Source organism: Patiria miniata, unplaced genomic scaffold (assembly GCF_015706575.1).
Source record: "Patiria miniata isolate m_02_andy unplaced genomic scaffold, ASM1570657v1 HiC_scaffold_20, whole genome shotgun sequence".
Lineage (NCBI taxonomy): Eukaryota > Metazoa > Echinodermata > Asteroidea > Valvatida > Asterinidae > Patiria > Patiria miniata.
The window spans coordinates 39932264-39954744 of NW_024037059.1; the positions used below are offsets into that span (position 1 = coordinate 39932264).

General features: G+C 38.0%; 2 protein-coding genes across 2 annotated transcripts; one reads left to right on the top strand and one right to left on the bottom strand.

Annotated features, from left to right (window-relative positions):
- Window positions 1-1505: 1505 nt before the first annotated feature.
- On the bottom strand, window positions 1506-7194 carry LOC119729158 (eukaryotic translation initiation factor 2 subunit 1-like). Its single transcript, XM_038201685.1, has 8 exons — window positions 7046-7194; window positions 6073-6339; window positions 4985-5064; window positions 4527-4678; window positions 4164-4270; window positions 3279-3376; window positions 2882-3025; window positions 1506-2330 (listed from the first exon to the last, which is right to left on the bottom strand). The coding sequence occupies exons 2-8, from the start codon at window positions 6308-6310 to the stop codon at window positions 2196-2198; spliced, it is 954 nt and encodes a 317-aa protein (XP_038057613.1). The 5' UTR covers window positions 6311-6339; window positions 7046-7194; the 3' UTR covers window positions 1506-2195.
- An 82-nt stretch (window positions 7195-7276) lies between these two features.
- LOC119729157 (mRNA export factor-like) lies at window positions 7277-14503 on the top strand. Its single transcript, XM_038201684.1, has 11 exons — window positions 7277-7293; window positions 8061-8333; window positions 8987-9082; window positions 10009-10095; window positions 10754-10840; window positions 11668-11739; window positions 12009-12119; window positions 12971-13080; window positions 13303-13375; window positions 13542-13736; window positions 14402-14503. The coding sequence occupies exons 2-11, from the start codon at window positions 8130-8132 to the stop codon at window positions 14492-14494; spliced, it is 1128 nt and encodes a 375-aa protein (XP_038057612.1). The 5' UTR covers window positions 7277-7293; window positions 8061-8129; the 3' UTR covers window positions 14495-14503.
- Window positions 14504-22481: the final 7978 nt, after the last annotated feature.

Here is a 22481-nt window from a genome sequence, read left to right on the forward strand (position 1 = left end):
CTGAACTTCGGCTGAGAATTACTATGAGAAGGAAAAAGAAATCGTATTTTTTTACGCCTGTCATTTGATTGAAAATATTCCCAAGAGTTAGAATAGCAAGTAATATTTTATAAAAATGTTTCAGTTTAAAGGAAAATCACTAATTTAAATGTGCAGTTTTTCTGCTGTGGGATTTTTAACCTATTGACTTTGTACACGTTTTCAAGCCACCATTTTCATAACTTGGCGATCTGGAATCGTCATCAAAAATACAGCCAAGAAAGACCCTCATACAAAAATTATGCCAAGACTATGACATCATGATGACGTCATCATCAAATGATTTATTATGGATTCATGAATAATTAATTTTGCTCATAGACTTTGTACACAGCTTTCTCCACAAGTCTTTTCCTATACAACACTGATATATCTTACTGAGTAGTTCTGAACTTCGGCTGAGAATTACTATGAGAAGGAAAAAGAAATCGTATTTTTTTAAGCCTGTCATTTGATTGAAAATATTCCCAAGAGTCAGAATATCAAGTAATATTTGATAAAATCTTTCAGTTTAAAGGCAAATCACGTATTTAAAGGTGCAGTTTTTCTGCTGTTGGATTTTTAAATTTGTACACGTTTTCAAGCCACCATTTTTATAACTTGGCGATCTGGAATCGTCATCAAAGTTACAGCCAAGGAAAACCCTCATACAAAAATTCTGCCTAGACTATGACGTCACGATGACGTCATCACCTAAGTTTTTATTGATTTTTGAAAATTTACGTACATATTGTGAAGTCTTATATCTACAGAAATGTAAGTCCGATTGGGTTGAATCTTGGTATGTGGCTATACCATGATGTGTTATAGATTAAAAATGAGGTGTCGTCATCATGACGTCATCCTGAGATTTTATATGAATATTTATTTGTTTTGACCTTTTAGCCATATCTCCCGAACGCAACATGCAAAATGCAAAATTCTTTTGACAGATTTTATGTTCATGAATATTCAGGGCATATTATTGATTAAAAAAAATCATAATGCGGAAAAGCCCTATGTTCTATTGCAAACAGACATAGACCTCTAGTTTTTATTACATTGGTAGTCAGACTGCATATGTAATTAATATTAGCAGAAAAAAAAGTGCTCTTGTGGGAAGATGTATAGCTTTATTTTGTTTGTTTTAAAATAATGGGTCAAAATGTTTTAGTCCATTCACTTGTGTGTCTAATGTTGCTTTAAAAGTGTACTTGTCTTTTTTGTTAATGTATGGTTTTATTGTTTGAATTTTTTTTTCCACTCAATGTAATTGTGCAATGTCAGCCTTCCGGCTGCCTGTTTCAAATTTTTAATAAACGAGAATAAAAATAATTATAATAATAATAATTATAGTAATAATATGCTATTTAATGGCATAACAAATTGTGATTATCAATTTTTTATGAAAAATACTTTCATTGATGTTGCTGCCCAATTAAGACTGAATATTCAAATTTTATGCAAAAAAGACATCGAGACTTATAAAGTTTTCGAATGTTTTCAGTTTATTTGTCCGTTTATGCCTTGTACATATTTAGGCACATTTTTACATTAGATGTGTAGTTTCAGTATAAATGCAGCAAAGAAAAAAACCAAAATCTAAGCCTTTTTTTTAGCATACTGAATGAACCAACTCAAATTTTTTTGCACGAAACTACCCATTCAAATTGTAACGAACAATCTATACAAATCCAATAAAGTACCATAAATCAACATAAACATACATGTGTTCTGGTCATTTTCTCTACAAAATGTTTGCGATATTTAAAATTGAACAAACATGCTTGAACGGCTTTAGAGACAGTTGTCAATTTCTTGCGGGTGAAAGTTAGGCATTCCTAGCTTTGGTTAAGGTTATTGTCGGTGTGTTCCACATACTACAGGTAGTTGGAGATGTTCAACTAGACATAGTTCGGGAAAAGAGATTTAGACTTGAAGAAACAAGAGTCTCGTGACAAAGGTCAAGTTCATGGTATGCATCAAGCTATAGATCAAGGTTCTTAATTAGGATTTTCTCAGAAGTGAAATCCGTCTTGACATGCTTGTGCTTTGAGTTTTGGAAGAATGATCAAGCTGAACTCATCTTTTTGTACAGTCGAACATGACTTTGTCATGATTTCATTGATCCTTTTTTTTGGGGGGGGGGGGGGGTTAAGGAAAAATGATGATTGGTTTTATTCGGCGTCGTTTCCCATCCCTGTGATTTCTTCTTCGTTATCGTCGTCCCCGGCAACCTCCGCGTTGGCCTGTTCCAATTTCTCCAGTTGTTTGGCCAATTCCATCTCTTCCGTATCCGTGACAACCTTGGGCTGTTAAGGGGGAAAACACCAACGTGCAAAAATGAACAAACAGGGCTTGCATTTCAGGTTGATTTTTGTGATGGCTTTTTTTTTTAGTTTGCTGAGGGTAAATGTAACCGGCTCCACAAAGAAGGTGTTAAGTCGAGCTGTGCATTATTGTGTAATGGTCCGCTCAACATTGAGAGGGTGAACATTTTGTCAAAATTTGATTTTATTTTTTTATCATGAATGACATCTTTTATGCCTACAGTTTCAGGTTTCATTCACAGAAATGTTGATTTTGATGAACAAAGTGGAAAAAACCAACCATTTTATGTGCGTCATTCTGTTGTCTGCAACAAAGCCAGCTATTTCAAAGCCTGTTTACTCAATTGTGTAATTTGAACTCCAAAAACTTAATGAATAGGCAAATTATGTGATATCTCCAGAACGGGAGGGGCTATGGAGCTCTATTATGGAAGCTTACATTGTGGGCTTTCCAACCATGTATATAAGTTCACTTGTTTGCGACATAATACCCTTTTTTGTGGAGCCGGTCATAAATAGTCCCTCAGACTCACCGCCATGAGTACGCTGAACACTCCCCCGCTGGCTCGGATGGAGTTCCGGATGAGTTCAATGGCCGTGTTGAGCTTGGCGAGTCCTTCAGTGCGCTCTAGGGTCTGCGTTGTCACGACGTACTGGGGTGGGGCGATCAGGTTGATCTGAAACAAAACGGGATTTTCAGAATCAATTCATAAACCAAACAATCAATTATTCGATGAGCCAATCAGCGAATGATCTACTGATCAATCAATGGATAAATCAGTAAATTTAATCTGCAAATAATCCATAGGACGAACGGTGAATGAACTGTCAAATCAATCTATTGATCAATAAAATCAATTCTAAAAATCAATAAGTTTGAAAATCTATTTAGTGATCAATTATACATCAAAATGCTGCACAGTGCGATACCTTGACGGGCATTTCTTCAGTGGAGAGGTCCAAGCCTTTGAACAAGGCTTCCTTGACAGCGTCGATACCATCGTAACCGTAACAAGCAACCTCAACATCTGAAAGAATGGATAAAAAGTGTTTTAGTTTAGTTAATTAAACGCATGGAGTGCTGAGAATTGCTAATAGTATGACATTGTAAACGGGTGTCCCAAAAAAACCTGAGCTTTCAAAAGCGCCCTCTTTTTCACAGCTTATAACAAAAACCCGCAAATATCGGTACATATATGGAGACTACAATTCATTAGCTTTTCAACAACGAAAACCTCTTTCCAAATTGGTAAATATTTTCTGAATTATGGCCAATTTAAAAAAGTGCCTATATTTTTTTCATTTTGTACACAGTCTTAATTGTCATTTGTTAGGGAAGTAATGGATTTTGGGTGAGGGTAGTTTTGCTTTCTTTAATTTTTTAATATTTCTTTTGATTATTTTTAATTTTGGTCAATGGTCATTTCTCCTTTTGGAAGAAATGGAAGTCCTGAAAAGGACTGTTTGGTTTAAAAACTTCTTAGATGTTTACTGTTCTGCTCTGCCCTCTACATGGTAGCCTCTTTCACGGATGCAAGTTTCGGCCCTTGTTCTTATTGCGGCAGTCAAAATATCAGCCGTCGTAGACAAAATGAAAAAGCGGTACTTGTTTTCAACTGGCTATAACTCAATAAATATTTACTAAATTGGAAAGATTTATTCGTTGTTGAAAAGCTAATGAACTATAGTCTCCAAATATGTATCGATATTAGCGATGTATTTCTTTAAAAGCTGTGAAAAAGAGGGTGATTTAAGGGTTCGTTTTTTGGGGGGACACCCTGTATTTGTAATGTAACGGATGATTCCATTTTTTACCTGCCCGGATTTTGACGGCCTGGGGCGTTAACCGTCTGTGAATGTTTTCCATCAGAACCTTCATTGTTTCGTCGTCCAACTGGCACTCGTCCAGTATCGAGGGGTCACTGCACAGAAAAGCACATTTAAGAGTAGAAAGTTGCACAAAATATGTTCCTAAGAAAAAATCATCGCACGGCCCCTTTAAGCTGTTTTTATGAGGTAACAACATTGTTGCAGTCGCGATCTTGTAATCTGCAGGGTTCATTTGCAGGAAACATTTGAGGTTGCCCTTGGCCAACTCACAAGAGCAAAGTACAGCCCTTCCACGTTTTTTCAATTTTTTTTTTTTGAGAGAAATTTATACTAATTTTAAAAGTTCACCTGACGGAGGTTTTGAAGGCTTCATAGGCACCGTAGCCGGGCCTGTTGAATTTACGATCAAAGTGCCACGCCGTCTTCTGGTACAGCTCTTCAAGCTTAATGTCGTCGTCATAGTGCAGGATTTCGCCGACGTGCCGCAAGATACTGTTGACCTGGGGTAACAATTTAAAGATGCACACATCATGAATAAATGGCAGAAGTATCTTCTGAGCTGCTGACGTTACAAATGCATCCCTAGAACTTCACACACCCAACCGACCATTGGCCCTGTTTTGGTCATGGGTGCACCTTTAAAATATTCTCACTTGCAATTTGACTTTCTGATAAAAGTTCCATTGACATAGAACAACTGCCATGTTGCACAGACTCCCATTAATGACAGAAAGACTTAAAGGTGCATACCAAACAAATACAGAGTAGACGGTACACATATCACAAGTCATCAATGGAATACTTACTGTTTTGGCTTTTGCAAACTTCTCCTCGCATTTTGCGATCTCTTCTGTGGAGACTCGTCTCTTGGACAAATCGATATAACCTTTTTAAGAAAAAAAAAGAAGCAACTTAGATTTAAATTCCCGACGACTAAATATCTTTTTCAAATACTGGTTATCTAGGTAGTTTTACATTCAGTACACTGTGTAAACATGATCCTTTCTTTGGGGTGCTTATTAGCGCAACATCCATGGAGGACTTTGCTGTGTTTGCAATTGAAGAGTGTAGACCTCAAACGACGTTACTTTACACAGGTTTCCCTGCAAAAATGACTGGAGAGTTTGAGTCCAAATACCATATCACAGATGCCACCATCTTTGTGGCCACGTCCTCCCCAAAAAACGGTCCCATCTTTCTATTAGCCAAATTGAAGGTTTTGTGATCAATGAATTGTGGGAGAGAATCTTGGATAAAAGAACGCAAGTGATGCTGAAAGCAGGCTGTTTATTGGATTAGAATCGCATGATGTGTCCTGGTTATCCAAAAAATTGCGTTGTTAATTAACCCTAACCCTTCTCAATCCAACAGGATCCAACTATTTGACATACCCGCTGGGTCCTGTTGGATTGAGCAGTAAACCCCTTGTGTATTTTCCTGTTGAAATCGGTTGGATTCAGCAGGCAACTGAAAACATTCAGAGTCGGATTCTGTTGGGTACTGGTAAATAACGCCAAGCTGGACTCTGATGGATCCAGCAGGAAACAGAAAAACAAGGCCCAGTTGGATTCTGTTTGATTGAGCATGCCGGTCATTTTATATTTTCAGGTACCCAACAACTTGGCAAGTCGGGTTGTGTTGGACTGTGTTGGATCGAGCAGGAAACTCATATGAGTAACCGTCAGACTCTGTTGGATTTAGCAGGGTAGTCCTGGGGAACTATTAGTAGGGTTAGCTAACATTAAGCAAGCTGGCACATGAACAAGTGAATCTTTGATTTGGCTCACTGCATCCTGAACATGATGGGACATATTTCTACTGAAATGCCCTCTAACCACGTGACCACAATGATCGCGGTATCCATGAAACGGTCTACGGAAACACATTTAGAGACCTTTATCCTTGTCTACTCTGATGACCACCACGCATTCGCTCCGTCCAACCCTGATCAGTTTATTGATGGATCGGATACGTCGTCTGGACAGCTCGCTCAGCATGATCATGCCCTCGATGGTGTTATACTCCAAGAGGTTCACGTAGGCGCCCATCTCGGCGATGGATCGGATGTTGACCATGACCACATCCTCAACCTCTGGGTAGTGCTGCTCGTAGAAGCGACAAAACAGCGGCATGGTGGGTTTCTTGTGTTGGCGAGTCAAAACTACGATGAGAATAGGAAAATATATTACAATAAAAAAATAGAAATGGTAATCGTATAGTTTTGGACACCTCTTATGTTTTACGACTCCGTTCATAAATCAAAACCCTGCCCTCTTTCCACAAAATTAAGCTAGCTGATAGTACAGTGATATTTCAATAAGGTTTTTAGCGAACTATTTTAGATGATTCCCAACAAAAGTGACTATTCCTGCTTGACATACCATGCATACAGTAGCCAAATGTTACTACTAAGTCCCAAAAAAGAAAAGTGCCTTTTTGCCTTGAGTCAAGTTATATAAAAATGGAACGGGGTCCTAACTTAGTAGTAAACGATCCGATTACCATGAAAATGTTACAATTTGTGAACAAAAATTAAACAATGAAATTGGATTGGACAACACTGATGATAGCCTATCATTAATTTTTAAAAGTTTTATCCAATGTCCCTATCCAGCCCAGAATGCTAGATAAGTGAATGTATCAAAATGACAACCAACTAAACATAAAAAAAAATTCTATAGGCCTAGTAAAATAAGTATAAAGACTAAAAGAGGGCGCTGTTTTCATTTTTGGTATGCCGGCCGGCTGTGTCGCCGACTGCACTTGACTTGCCATTCTATCAGAATTTTATGACACAAAAAAGCATTAAAAAACACTTTTCAAAAGACTAACTCATACTACAGATCAATGTCCTCATGGTTACTTACTTCAAATGACAATACAACAAATATTCCCTCGAAAAACCAGACTCTGATGTACAGATGATGCAACCGGCATATGTTTGTACACGAATTTTCGTTTTCACATGGTAAGGTCGTAGTCCTTTTACTTTTCAAGTTTCTTATCCCATATCTTTTTGACAGGGTACCAGACTGAATAAATCCAAATGAACATAGAGGGCGCCCTACTAAAACGAAATGCGTGAAACTGAATTGAACTGAATGCATCTGAAAAGGTTGGATGTTTTTTTGGTTTTAATCGCAAGAACTTAGGTTATACTGAGGAAGAATAATGTTCGTTTCCGTATTCACTATCTTCTGTAATTAATAAGCAACATAAGACTGTGTGGTTAGGATTTAATGTTTGCAAAATGGCAATAACAAATTGCGTGGGAATTATTGCGCGGGGTTGGGCATGTTGGGCGGAGAAATTAAGAATGGAGAGCTCGAGAGGGGGGGGGGGGCGGCCGGGGGGGGGGTTGATGTGGGAAAAGTAACGTTCATGAACGGGACACTTTGCAAACAAGATCGAAATTGATGCTGACTGACATTTCCTTTCAATTCAATGTGAGACGCTAGACAATGTGATTGTGAACAAAGTGTTTAAAAATGAGAATGTGAACGAAACGCATACTTTCTAAAAAATACCTGTTTGAATAAATATTACTTCATTAACCAGTTCACGTTGGATGACGTGTATGACACGCAAAGGTTTTTGCGGTATTTGGAACAGATGATGGATCATAGAGCAAGGAACAGTTTGGATAAACACGCAACGAGCGTGGCCGGAAAAATCTGTCTGCGACCCGCTTGCAGCGAGCGAGGCTGGAAATATCAGGGTCTGAACCCGTCTGGCATCGAGGTTCGTGAAAAACAATCCCAGGCCTGGGTCCGGTCAAATATCAAAATAATCCCAGCGTGAACTGGTTAAATAACAGTTATGCCTTTAAAAAAAATAAACTTTTTTTGCTCCTGATGAAATTGCCCTTTTCTTTCCCTACAGAAATCTGACACTCGATTAAAATCACCAGTGCAAATTTTAAAAGTATAACCCTCGGGGTTCCGCGGAGCCATGTTTGGACCATCCGCAGGGTTCGGTGGAGCCACCAGCAACACAGGGTTATTCGGCCAGACAACGGCGGCGGGAGGCGGTACCCACAATCCCATGAAAGACTTTGAGGTGACCAGCCCGCCGGACGACAGCATTAGCTCCCTCGCATTCAGCCCCGGCACCTTGCCGATGACATTCCTGATCGGTGGGTCTTGGGACAACAATGTGAGTCGGGCCCCTGGAGGGAAAAAAAAAAGATTATAAGTTCAGGGAAAAATGTTGCAACCTGACGCCACTTCAGCGGTTGTGTACAAAGTCTGTGGAGAGTCAAGAAAATTTTCCTAACAAAATTGGAAATGTTTCTCAGTCCCAGATTCATGTCTTATCATCATTTTTGCAATGACTGACCTTCATTGAGATGATGTATGAAGAAAAAAAGTGGCATCAGGTTGCAACATTTTTCCCTAAGTTTATCATGTGTAGTGTCCTTTAGCAAGCTACTTTACCAATATTAGATTCACTGCAGTCAGACTGAGATTGTTTCCAAATCTTTTAGGAGACCCTTTTACAGATAGCCGGCAACTCACAAAGATGAAGTGAAGGTACATTTTGCGTTGAATTTTGAGACAGTTTGCGCTGTACACAATTTGTAGCATAAACTGTCCCATGTTGCCATGCTGCATATCCCTTCTCTGCATTATTCCGATCTTTCTGTAAAAGGGCCCATCTGTTTATTCATCTGTTATTTCACATAACTATAGAGATAAAACGGTGGCCAGTTGTAAGCATTTGTTTGTCCAACGGGCAGAGATAGTAATAATGACAAAAGGTGACTAAAATAATCAGAAATTTTGTTTTGTTTGGTTTGCTGTCTGCAGGTTCGCTGTTGGGAGGTCAACCAGAACACGGGAGCCACGGTGCCTAAAGCACAACAGACCCACCAGGGGCCAGTTCTGGACGTCTGCTGGAACGATGTATGTATTGGTTTTGTGCCTGAGCCGTAGAGGGCGATCTTTAACTTACCCATTACAGCCAAGCCAGAGCACAGAGCATGCATGCACTAGAACAAAAAGTCAAGCTGCCTTTTCCATTTTTTCTCATGATACATCAGACACATGTTATGAATACATTAATCACAGTTGAATAGGGCCAAGTAAAACAATAAACCAGTTTCTCGTCCCAACTCACTTCCCTTTTCCTGCCCACTTTTTTTTGTTTTTAGAATCCATACATTTGCAATATATTTCGCAACTTTTGTCCATATATTGCCTTTTAATTTGTTTCCTACAAAATTATAGCTATGCAGAAAGGGTGACGGTTCCTTGGACACAATTTTTTATATCAGCCAAAGAGTCAAGAAAATGGAACAAACCATCTGCCATCTTGTAAGAAAATAAGTGCGAGTGCACAATAAGCCCTGGCTGTGTTGCAAGAAGTCTTGCAAGAATGCCTTGCATGAAATCAATTAAAAATGATCCCTGCCAGAGCTGAAAAATGCGACGCTGAAAAATGCGACGCCGATGGCACTGGAACAGCATACTTTTGGTCAAATTTCGGGACAGAAAGTCCAACCATCAAGTGATATGTAGAAACTTCTGCAAGAACTTAAAAAACGGGGGGTGGCCTTCTTAATTTTTCTTTCTAAAAGCCTATACAAGAAACTTTTTTGGTAGTCAAATCCTCACAAGTCTCACAAAAGTCATCCATTCTCATGTCAAGTGAACTATGACATTTTATGCCTTGTCCATCCCCTGTTGTAATGCAACTTGCAGTTTGACTTGTAATTTGGGCTCTGGTTTGTCTATGTTCTGCTTCACATTTTTATGAATTTTTTATACTGATGAGTTGATGGTTAAATGAGATTGAGAACATTTCTCTTTTTTGGTGTCGGTTGTATTAGGATGGGACCAAGGTTTTCTCGGCATCCTGTGACAAGACGGCAAAGATGTGGGACCTGAACAGTAACCAAGCCATACAGGTTGCACAGGTTGGTACTTTTCAAAATATTTATTTTCCCAGTTTGGGCAATTTAACACCAGTTTGAGACTTGTGTTCCATTTTCCTGCCAAACCAAATAGTATAATTGGGAGTGGCCCCCAAGAGATTTGTTTTCACGCAGGAAAAGTATCGGTATTAATTTTCGGTTAAATAGACTCTTGTGTAATGACTGCTGTTTTCATGACATTTTATTTTTGTAATTTGGCAGCTGTAATAGTTGAGTATTCTTTCCTTGTTTCCTGTGTACTCGTCCCCTTTTCCTTTGTGAGCAATCAACCTGAATAGTCAATCAACATGATCAGTTTTAGGGATGTGCCGTAGTCGAGTCTTTCACAAGTCCTCCAGTTCCAATTCAACTCACAAGCTATTCAAATGAGCTTTGACAAAGGCATTCCGTTGTTAGTGTACATCCACTGTTACTTGTGACTGGACTTGTGATGGAATCAACTACATTCATGGTCCTTTTTGAAAAGAAATAGCCCCATCGTCTTGCCCTACAAATCAACATTTTGCTTCCCGATCTGCCGATAGTTGGTGATGGGATTAAACCAATATTGAAATATTATTTCTCATTTAATGCCATTTGTCTTGTAGTGATTAGCAGCAGTGTTATTTGAGTGTTTCTTCCCTTGTTTTGCCTTGTTCAGCATGACGCACCAATCAAGACCGTTCACTACATCAAGTCGCCCAACTATTCCTGCATAATGACGGGAAGCTGGGACCGTACGCTCAAGGTAATTAAAAAAGGTGGTTCTTTAAACTTGTAACATCTGTAAACGTTTAAGTAGTACCAAAGTCATGAACTTGGCATTCAGGAATGAAACATTGGCTCACGACAGAGGTGTAACGAGTCACTGAATTTTGTGACTCAAGTCGAGTCACTGATATTTGAATGCCATCTGATGAAATACAGAATGGAAGAAAGAACACAAGGCACCAGTTTATTATGATGATCAAAAGACTTAAAATATGCTGCATGGTACCCAATACACAGTTTCTGCTGGCTGTTTCTACCGAAAATCTGCTCAACAGTTACACATAACAAGTATGAGTGCGCACTTTAATGACTTTGTACAGCAAGTCACCGCAAATGTATTTTCGCACAGTTTTGGGACTTTCATTAGCCTTCGATTCGAGTCGAGTTGAGTCTTCTGACAGAGATGCCAACCATTACTCTTTTGGAGTAATTATTAGGATTTTGAGGCATGTTACTACTCTTGGAAATTCCAGCTGTCCTATACGCCAACATTGTGGTTACTCTGAAAAGTACTGTGGTTACTCTTAAACTTGACTGTTGTCCTATGTATTTACATTAACATTACTCTTTGCAGGAAGAATCATTACTATTTTGTTGTCTTTGAAGTTGGCATCTCTGTTCTGATGAGGGACTCGAGTTGAGTCGAGTCACCAAAAATTGTGTTTCAAGTCAGATTGGAGTCGAGTCTTTGACTAGAGTCATCACAACTCTGGCTCACAATAGATGAAAGTTTAATCTGGTTCCAAACCATTATGTTGCTTATTTATAATTACTTATAATTATTTACATATTTTTTCCCCACAGTTTTGGGACACCAGATCCCCGAACCCCATGGCCAATATCCAGCTGAGTGAGCGCTGCTTCTGTGCTGATGTGGTGAGTGTTAAAAACACAAAGTCTTGATTTGCTCCAATTTTGTTTTCCCGATTCACCTTTTATTCTTTGTGTTACCACTGCAGCTGTCTGGGGAATATTGTCTTACGAATGCTACAAACCATTTTATGATTGTAAGTTGTTCTAAAAGTTGACAACAGGAGCGCCCTCAGAAATAAGGAATTTGCATGAACGCTACAAACATTTGGAATCTTGCACAAAAAGATTGGTTTTCATGACCCTTAAAATCAAATGCTTCTTGCTTTATTTAGGTGTACCCATCAGCTGTGGTTGGCCTTGCCGGGAAGAAGATCAACTTGTATCGACTGGAAAGTGGTCCGCAGGAGGTCAAAGTGAACCAGGACTCGCCGCTGAAGTTCCAGGTAAGCCATCGAAGACAAATCATAAGTGACATCACAGGTAACAGGATGAACAATGACAAAGGAATGTGTTTGTCATAGTTCATTTTAACAGACTGTGACTTAGCTAGAGACAAGATAGCTTGCGATGGCTCGTGCAGACTTGTGATGACTTGCGATGACTTGTGATAACTTGGGACGACTTATCGATGACTTGTGAGGACTTTTGATGACTTGTGATGGCTTGCGATGAATTGTGATGACTTGCAATGACTTGCGATGACTTGCAATGACTTGCGATGACTTGCAATGACTTGTGATGACTTGCAATGACTTGTGATGACTCGCGATGACTTGCGATGGCTTGTGGTGACTTGTGATGACTTGTGGTGACTTGCAGTGACTTGTGGTGACTTGCGATGACTTGTGATGACTTGCGATGACTTGTGATGACTTGCAATGACTTGTGATGACTTGCGATGACTTGTGGTGACTCACGATGACTTGCAATGACTTGTGATGGCTTGCGATGATTGTGATGACTTGTGATGACTTGCGATGACTTGTGATGAGTCATGATGACTTGTGATGACTTGTGATGACTTGCAACGACTTGCGATGACTTATGATGAGTTATGATGACTTGCGATGCCATCTGATGACTTGGGATGACATATGTTAATTACAATCACATGTGATAGCTTGTAATGACTTCAGTGACTTATGATGACTTGTGATGACTTATGATTACCGGCAATGACTTATGATTACTTGTGATAAATTCTGATAACTAGCGATGTTTTACGAGGACTTTACTCCACTTGTACTTGATCATCACCCAAATTAACTGTAACCTGATTTATGTCTTACCTCAGCATCGATGCGTGGCCATATTCCAAGACACTAAGAAGACAGGCCCTGCAGGCTATGCACTAGGCAGCATAGAAGGGAGATGTGCCATACAGTTTGAGCCCGCTGCTACTCCGTAAGTTGGTGGCCGGTTAGAATCCCACCTCAGTCTTTTTTATTTTTACAATTAAAGGAAATTGGAAATCATACAAAGTTTTGCAAAAAGCCACTCATCGATGCACTAAAACACAGTGACATCGTCTAACCTCTCTTCTCACAAAATATGCCCCTATTTTCACAGAATTGACTTTCAAAGTAATATTTTTGGTTGTGTGTTTTTGTTCGTTTTTGTTTTCAGAAAAGACAACTTCACGTTCAAGTGTCACCGATCTAATGGCGCTTCCTCCTACTCCTACCAAGACATATTTGCCGTAAGTTTGTCTTGCAAGTATGAATCCGCTGAGTCAACTCTCTTCAACAAATAGAGTGGGCTGTTTATGGACTTCTCAACCAACAGAGGGCAGTCTTAATGCACGGTTCAACAAATAGAGGGTGCTGTTTATGAAATGTTTTCAATCATGTTTTTCAAAATCCCAGGTCAACGCCATAGCCTTTCACCCAGAGCACGGCACCCTGGCAACGGCAGGCTCCAACGGCAAGTTCAGCTTCTGGGACAAAGACGCTCGGACCAAACTCAAGACATCGGAAGAGATGGAGAACCCCATCACCGCCTGCGCGTTCGACGCCAAGGGCAATATTTTTGCCTATGCAGTCAGCTATGATTGGTCAAAGGTCAGTATCCAACTATGGACTACCAGTATCCAACTATTGACTATCAGTATTCAACTATTGACTATCAGTATTCAACTATTGACTGTCAGTATTCAACTATTGACTGTCAGTATTCAACTATTAACTGCCAGTATGAACCATTGATGACTAGTATTCAACTATTGACTGCCAGTATCCAACTATTGACTGTCAGTATCCAACTAGTTACTGTCAGTATTCAACTATTGACGGCCAGTACACAACTGTTGACTATCAGTATTCAACTATTGACTGTCAGTATTCGACTATTGACTGCCAGTATTTACCTATGAATTGCCAGTATTCAACCATTGACTGCAAGTATTCAACTATTGACTGCCGGTACACAATTATTGACTGCCAGTAGTCAACTATTGACTGCCAGTATACAACTATTGAAGCCATCATTGATAAGCGCCCTCATTTGTTTATGAACAATCTTTTTGGTTGGGGATCATGGTCTTCTTGAAATTTTCTAAGAAGAAATCTTTATTTACAAAATCATCGTCAAAAGCTGGGTTAATTCTGAAAAGCTGAATCACATTTCTGTGAAAATTGAGCTGCACGTCTTGTAGTTTGCACTCAGAAATACACAAAGGAACCACGTTAAAAAAATGATATGAAATGTTTTTTTTTTCTATTTCCAGGGCCATGAATTTTACAACCCCCAGAAGAAGAATTACATCTTCCTCAGAGGAAACGCCATGGAAGAACTACGGCCCCGAAACAGGAAGAGATAAACTTACAAAACTGTAAAAATACAGAGCCTGACATCAACACAGCCCTTGGTTACCGTGACTGCAAAGATGATGCGTTGCCATGGATGCAGCCATCATGGAAAACTACTGCCAGCCAGGGACATTCCTAACACCATCATCACGGCCATAAATCATTCTCAAGGTTTCTGCAAGTTCTTTCTGAGAAACGTACAGCGCTGGTGGAGTGCCTTGGCCTCGTGGTCTGGAGCATTGAATTTGTAATCTGCAGGTTGTGGGTTCGAGTCCAGCCTGGGGTTGTGGAGCGTGTGACCTGTCAGCAAGGCCCTTGTCACTCATTGCTTCTCTCCACCCAGGAGTAAATGAGTACCTGTGAGGGCAGAGAAGGTTATTGTGATTGATTTTAGCTGCCTTGCACTGAAATGGCTGCATCGAGCTGTATACTCCCCAGGGAGCTGAGATGGTATATGGAATGTTTAATTGGCCCAATGATTAGGGGTAATACTAATGTAAAGCGCTTTGATCTTAGTTAAAAGCGCTATATAAGAACCTGTTATTATTATTATTATTATAATTAACATGAACATTTGAGTAGGATTATCCTCCCTTTTTTGGAGGGACCTAAGAAGGACAAAAGTTTTGCTGAAGGTGTTTGTGGAACTTCACCCCAGCATAAATCTTTCACAGACACGTTCATCTCGGTGCAAAGAAGGGCCTTGAATTGAAGTTTCCATGTGCCCTCTTTTTGTATCTGCTCAAATTTGTCTCCGAAGTGCAACAGCTGGAGTTTTTCCAGCTGATTCTTCCTCGGCAGGTTGTACATGATTGTTAGAAATCAAATAGTGTTGATACAGAATGTAAGACATTGTGTTTTCCACTTTAATTTGAATGTTTGAATCATGAATGGAAGGTATGTAAATATAGGATTTGCATGAGGCCACCTGAAAGTTTTGTGGCCGTTCTAGAGAAAAATGACCTCTTTCAGTGTCGAAAATTTCCCCCAATCTCTTGAGGGCCCATCTCAATTTATATGCGGGACGAGTTCTGGACAAGTTGCAGATAGAATCATTCACTTTAACCGGAAGAAGCTCTACATTTGTCACGGAACATGTTCAGGGAAAATGTTCTATTGGCAACTGCTTGACTCGCCAATACTGATAACTTCATTGCGGGGAGATCGCGGGGAAGTTGTTTAGAATCCTGCAACTTATACCCAATACAATGTCCGCAACTTGTCTGAAACTCATCCCAGATATATTGCAGAGATCTTGGGAAATTTGTGAATACTGGGTTACTCAAGAATGAAAACAAATCACAGTGACTTTTTTTGTGTATTTTTGTTTTGTTTTGGTTATGTTTTATTCCCTCCTTGATTTGTAAGAAGTTTCTTTCAAATCATTTTTCAAATTTAATTATCGTTATTCCAGCACTGATTCAGTGACTTACCAGATTTTTTGTGCATGTATTTGTGTTATTTTCAACATTAATTAAAGTAAACAGGTCGTTGATGTCAATTGATTTCGCCCATAATTTTTGTTTTAAAATAATGTAATTCTTGCATTGTTAGGTTCAATTTTCTTGATAATTCTGTGCCATTCAAAAGAAAAAATATCCTTTTTTTTCTCAATAAATCTATGATTTTGCCCAAATCTTCAAACTGTTGGTCGTCTGAATAGTGATTGATGTTCCTCTTGCTTAGAAAAGGAATTTCTGTGTTGTTTAAAGAAAAGTCATTTTTTGGCCAAATTTGATCAAAAATGTAAGGCTAACCCCTTGCATTTTTTTCAATTTTGGCCGAAAAATGAAATTGCTCCAAACTTTCTGGAAAGATACCTAAGGGAGCCTAGAACGCATTCCAACTCGATTTCTGGAGAAAATTGCCTTTGAAAAGATAAAATGCGTCAATAATTTGGGGCAAAATCAGTCAAAATTAATAATATTTTCTTCAAAAATTGATTGATTTTTGGCCAAATCTACGAAATTATAGCTGTCTCAATATTGAATGATACTCCCCTTCTATCAAGAGTCATTTTTGCGAAGTTTGAAGAAAAGTCATTTTTTGGCCAAATTTGATCAAAAATGTAAGGCTAACCCCTTGCATTTTTTTCAATTTTGGCCGAAAAATGAAATTGCTCCAAACTTTCTGGAAAGACGCCTAAGGGAGCCTAGAACGCATTCCAACTCGATTTCTGGAGAAAATTGCCTTTGAAAAGATAAAATGCGTCAATATTTTGGGGCAAAATCAGTCAAAATTAATAATATTTTCTTCAAAAATTGATTGATTTTTGGCCAAATCTACGAAATTATAGCTGTCTCAATATTGAATGATACTCCCCTTCTATCAAGAGTCATTTTTGCGAAGTTTGAAGAAAAGTCATTTTTTGGCCAAATTTGATCAAAAATGTAAGGCTAACCCCTTGCATTTTTTTCAATTTTGGCCGAAAAATGAAATTGCTCCAAACTTTCTGGAAAGATACCTAAGGGAGCCTAGAACGCATTCCAACTCGATTTCTGGAGAAAATTGCCTTTGAAAAGATAAAATGCGTCAATATTTTGGGGCAAAATCAGTCAAAATTAATAATATTTTCTTCAAAAATTGATTGATTTTTGGCCAAATCTACGAAATTATAGCTGTCTCAATATTGAATGATACTCCCCTTCTATCAAGAGTCATTTTTGCGAAGTTTGAAGAAAAGTCATTTTTTGGCCAAATTTGATCAAAAATGTAAGGCTAACCCCTTGCATTTTTTTCAATTTTGGCCGAAAAATGAAATTGCTCCAAACTTTCTGGAAAGACGCCTAAGGGAGCCTAGAACGCATTCCAACTCGATTTCTGGAGAAAATTGCCTTTGAAAAGAAAAAATGCGTCAATATTTTGGGGCAAAATCAGTCAAAATTAATAATATTTGTTTCACAATTGATTGTTTTTGGCCAAATCTACGAAATTATAGCTGTCTCAATATTGAATGATACTCCCCTTCTATCAAGAGACATTTTTCCGAAGTTTGAAAAAAAGTCATTTTTTGGCCAAATCTGATCAAAAATGTAAGGCTAACCCCTTGCAATTTTTTCAATTTTGGCCGAAAAATGAAATTGCTCCAAACTTTCTGGAAAGATACCTCAGGGAGCCTAGAACGCATTCCAACTCGATTTCTGGAGAAAATTGCCTTTGAAAAGATAAAATGCGTCAATATTTTGGGGCAAAATCAGTCAAAATTAATAATAGTTTCTTCAAAAATTGATTGATTTTTGGCCAAATCTACGAAATTATAGCTGTCTCAATATTGAATGATACTCCCCTTCTATCAAGAGTCATTTTGGCGAAGTTTGAAGAAAAGTCATTTTTTGGCCAAATTTGATCAAAAATGTAAGGCTAACCCCTTGCATTTTTTTCAATTTTGGCCGAAAAATGAAATTGCTCCAAACTTTCTGGAAAGACGCCTAAGGGAGCCTAGAACGCATTCCAACTCGATTTCTGGAGAAAATTGCCTTTGAAAAGATATAATGCGTCAATATTTTGGGGCAAAATCAGTCTAAATTAATAATGTTTTCTTCAAAAAATGATTGTTTTTGGCCAAATCTACGAAATTATAGCTGTCTCAATATTGAATGATACTCCCCTTCTATCAAGAGTCATTTTGGCGAAGTTTGAAGAAAAGTCATTTTTTGGCCAAATTTGATCAAAAATGTAAGGCTAACCCCTTGCATTTTTTTCAATTTTGGCCGAAAAATGAAATTGCTCCAAACTTTCTGGAAAGACGCCTAAGGGAGCCTAGAACGCATTCCAACTCGATTTCTGGAGAAAATTGCCTTTGAAAAGAAAAAATGCGTCAATATTTTGGGGCAAAATCAGTCAAAATTAATAATATTTGTTTCACAATTGATTGTTTTTGGCCAAATCTACGAAATTATAGCTGTCTCAATATTGAATGATACTCCCCTTCTATCAAGAGTCATTTTTGCGAAGTTTGAAGAAAAGTCATTTTTTGGCCAAATTTGATCAAAAATGTAAGGCTAACCCCTTGCATTTTTTTCAATTTTGGCCGAAAAATGAAATTGCTCCAAACTTTCTGGAAAGATACCTAAGGGAGCCTAGAACGCATTCCAACTCGATTTCTGGAGAAAATTGCCTTTGAAAAGATGAAATGCGTCAATATTTTGGGGCAAAATCAGTCAAAATTAATAATATTTTCTTCAAAAATTGATTGATTTTTGGCCAAATCTACGAAATTATAGCTGTCTCAATATTGAATGATACTCCCCTTCTATCAAGAGTCATTTTGGCGAAGTTTGAAGAAAAGTCATTTTTTGGCCAAATTTGATCAAAAATGTAAGGCTAACCCCTTGCATTTTTTTCAATTTTGGCCGAAAAATGAAATTGCTCCAAACTTTCTGGAAAGATACCTAAGGGAGCCTATAACGCATTCCAACTCGATTTCTGGAGAAAATTGCCTTTGAAAAGATAAAATGCGTCAATATTTTGGGGCAAAATCAGTCAAAATTAATAATATTTTCTTCAACAATTGATTGATTTTTGGCCAAATCTACGAAATTATAGCTGTCTCAATATTGAATGATACTCCCCTGCTATCAAGAGTCATTTTTGCGAAGTTTGAAGAAAAGTCATTTTTTGGCCCAATTTGATCAAAAATGTAAGGCTTACCCCTTGAAATTTTTTCAATTTTGGCCGAAAAATGAAATTGCTCCAAACTTTCTGGAAAGATACCTAAGGGAGCCTAGAACGCATTCCAACTCGATTTCTGGAGAAAATTGCCTTTGAAAAGATAAAATGCGTCAATATTTTGGGGCAAAATCATTCAAAATTAATAATATTTTCTTCAAAAATTGATTGTTTTTTGGCCAAATCTACGAAATTATAGCTGTCTCAATATTGAATGATACTCCCCTTCTAACTAGAGTCATTTTTGCGAAGTTTGAAGAAAACTCATTTTTTGGCCAAATTTGATCAAAAATGTAAGGCTAACCCCTTGCAATTTTTTCAATTTTGGCCGAAAAATGAAATTGCTCCAAACTTTCTGGAAAGACGCCTAAGGGAGCCTAGAACGCATTCCAACTCGATTCCTGGAGAACATTGCCTTTGAAAAGATAAAATGCGTCAATATTTTGGGGCAAAATCAGTCCAAATTAATATTTTCTTCAAAAATTGATTGATTTTTGGCCAAATCTACGAATTTATAGCTGTCTCAATATTGAATGATACTCCCCTTCTATCAAGAGTCATTTTGGCGAAGTTTGAAGAAAAGTCACTTTTTGGCCAAATTTGATCAAAAATGTAAGGCTAACCCCTTGCATTTTTTTCAATTTTGGCCGAAAAATGAAATTGCTCCAAACTTTCTGGAAAGATACCTAAGGGAGCCTAGAACGCATTCCAACTCGATTTCTGGAGAAAATTGCCTTTGAAAAGATAAAATGCGTCAATATTTTGGGGCAAAATCAGTCAAAATTAATAATATTTTCTTCAAAAATTGATTGATTTTTGGCCAAATCTACGAAATTATAGCTGTCTCAATATTGAATGATACTCCCCTTCTATCAAGAGTCATTTTTGCGAAGTTTGAAGAAAAGTCACTTTTTGGCCAAATTTGATCAAAAATGTAAGGCTAACCCCTTGCAATTTTTTCGATTTTGGCCGCAAAATTGAAATTGCTCCAAACTTTCTGGAAAGATACCTAAGGGAGCCTAGAACGCATTCCAACTCGATTTCTGGAGAAAATTGCCTTTGAAAAGAAAAAATGCGTCAATATTTTGGGGCAAAATCAGTCAAAATTAATAATATTTTCTTCAAAAATTGATTGATTTTTGGCCAAATCTACGAAATTATAGCTGTCTCAATATTGAATGATACTCCCCTGCTATCAAGAGTCATTTTTGCGAAGTTTGAAGAAAAGTCATTTTTTGGCCAAATTTGATCAAAAATGTAAGGCTTACCCCTTGAAATTTTTTCAATTTTGGCCAAAAAATGAAATTGCTCCAAACTTTCTGGAAAGATACCTAAGGGAGCCTAGAACGCATTCCAACTCGATTTCTGGAGAAAATTGCCTTTGAAAAGAAAAAATGCGTCAATATTTTGGGGCAAAATCATTCAAAATTAATAATATTTTCTTCAAAAATTGATTGTTTTTTGGCCAAATCTACGAAATTATAGCTGTCTCAATATTGAATGATACTCCCCTTCTAACTAGAGTCATTTTTGCGAAGTTTGAAGAAAAGTCATTTTTTGGCCAAATTTGATCAAAAATGTAAGGCTAACCCCTTGCAATTTTTTCAATTTTGGCCGAAAAATGAAATTGCTCCAAACTTTCTGGAAAGACGCCTAAGGGAGCCTAGAACGCATTCCAACTCGATTTCTGGAGAAAATTGCCTTTGAAAAGATATAATGCGTCAATATTTTGGGGCAAAATCAGTCTAAATTAATAATGTTTTCTTCAAAAATTGATTGTTTTTGGCCAAATCTACGAAATTATAGCTGTCTCAATATTGAATGATACTCCCCTTCTATCAAGAGTCATTTTGGCGAAGTTTGAAGAAAAGTAATTATTTGGCCAAATTTGATCAAAAATGTAAGGCTAACCCCTTGCATTTTTTTCAATTTTGGCCGAAAAATGAAATTGCTCCAAACTTTCTGGAAAGACGCCTAAGGGAGCCTCGAACGCATTCCAACTCGATTTCTGGAGAAACTTGCCTTTGAAAAGATATAATGCGTCAATATTTTGGGGCAAAACCACTCAAAATTAATAATATTTTCTTCAAAATTGATTGTTTTTGGCCAAATCTACGAAATTATAGCTGTCTCAATTTTGAATGATACTCCCCTTCTATCAAGAGTCATTTTTGCGAAGTTTGAAGAAAAGTCATTTTTTGGCCAAATTTGAAAAAAAATGTAAGGCTAACCCCTTGCAATGTTTTCAATTTTGGCCAAAAAATGTAATTGCTCCAAACAGTTTCTGGAAAGAGGCCTAAGGGAGCCTAGAACGCATTTCAACTCGATTTCTGGAGAAAATTGCCTTTGAAAAGAAGTAATGCGTCGATATTTTCAGGAAAAATCAGTCACAATTAATAATGTTTTCTTCAAAATTGATTGTTTTTGCCCAAATCTACGAAAATTCACTGAAACAATGGTCCCGACATTTGGGTTTCGGTTTTTTGGGACTCACCCTTTATAAGTTGATTTTTTGGCCAAATCTGCGCAATGTTGGGTGTTTGAATATTGATTGATGTTGCTCCTGCTTCTAAAGGAATATCTGGGTTGTTTGGAGAAAAGCTGGCCGATTGGTGGATACAATCTGAAGACTGTGCAGAACAACTGAGGGTCCTTCTATGCTGTCTTCTTAATGAAGACAAAAAGGTTCAAAGATCATCCTGAAAGCAACGTGAGCACCTAGCTAATTGCCCACTCCGCGGGATAAGTGGTAATCAATTTCAGATGGAAGGACCGTAAACTCCAAATTTAATGGGGGAAATAATGACAGTTAACTGGAACTATATAGCCTTGAGTTGATTGATTTTCTCCGACAGCGTGTGCAACTCAGACTTGTAAGGAGGTTATCAAGGTGTTGGCTTTGCCCTTTTCAATACAAACCTCGGTTTCGTTGCGGGTTCGGCCCCAAATGATTGTGTGACCTTTTAACTAATGTGATTTTTTAAATAAATAAATGTACATGTCAGTGCGAATGAAGTTTCAGCAAACATGCGCCAATATACCATATTTGCCCGACTCTCCCAAGTCGAAGCCGCAATCGGAATGAACCCGAGGTTTGGTAAACGTTATGGTTTCTACTTCGAATTAATGCATTGCTGGAATGAGTTTGTCCTCTCTGATTTGACATCAAATAGGCCTAATTTTGTTTCTTTTTTCTTTGAGATCTTCTTTATCGTTTTGTATGGGACCAGAAATGTGCAGTGAACGTGTAAGGTACTGCATTGTGGGACATTTTCAGTGTACAAAATATGAATGCTCAGCGCCATATATCCCACAATGCAGTACATTATA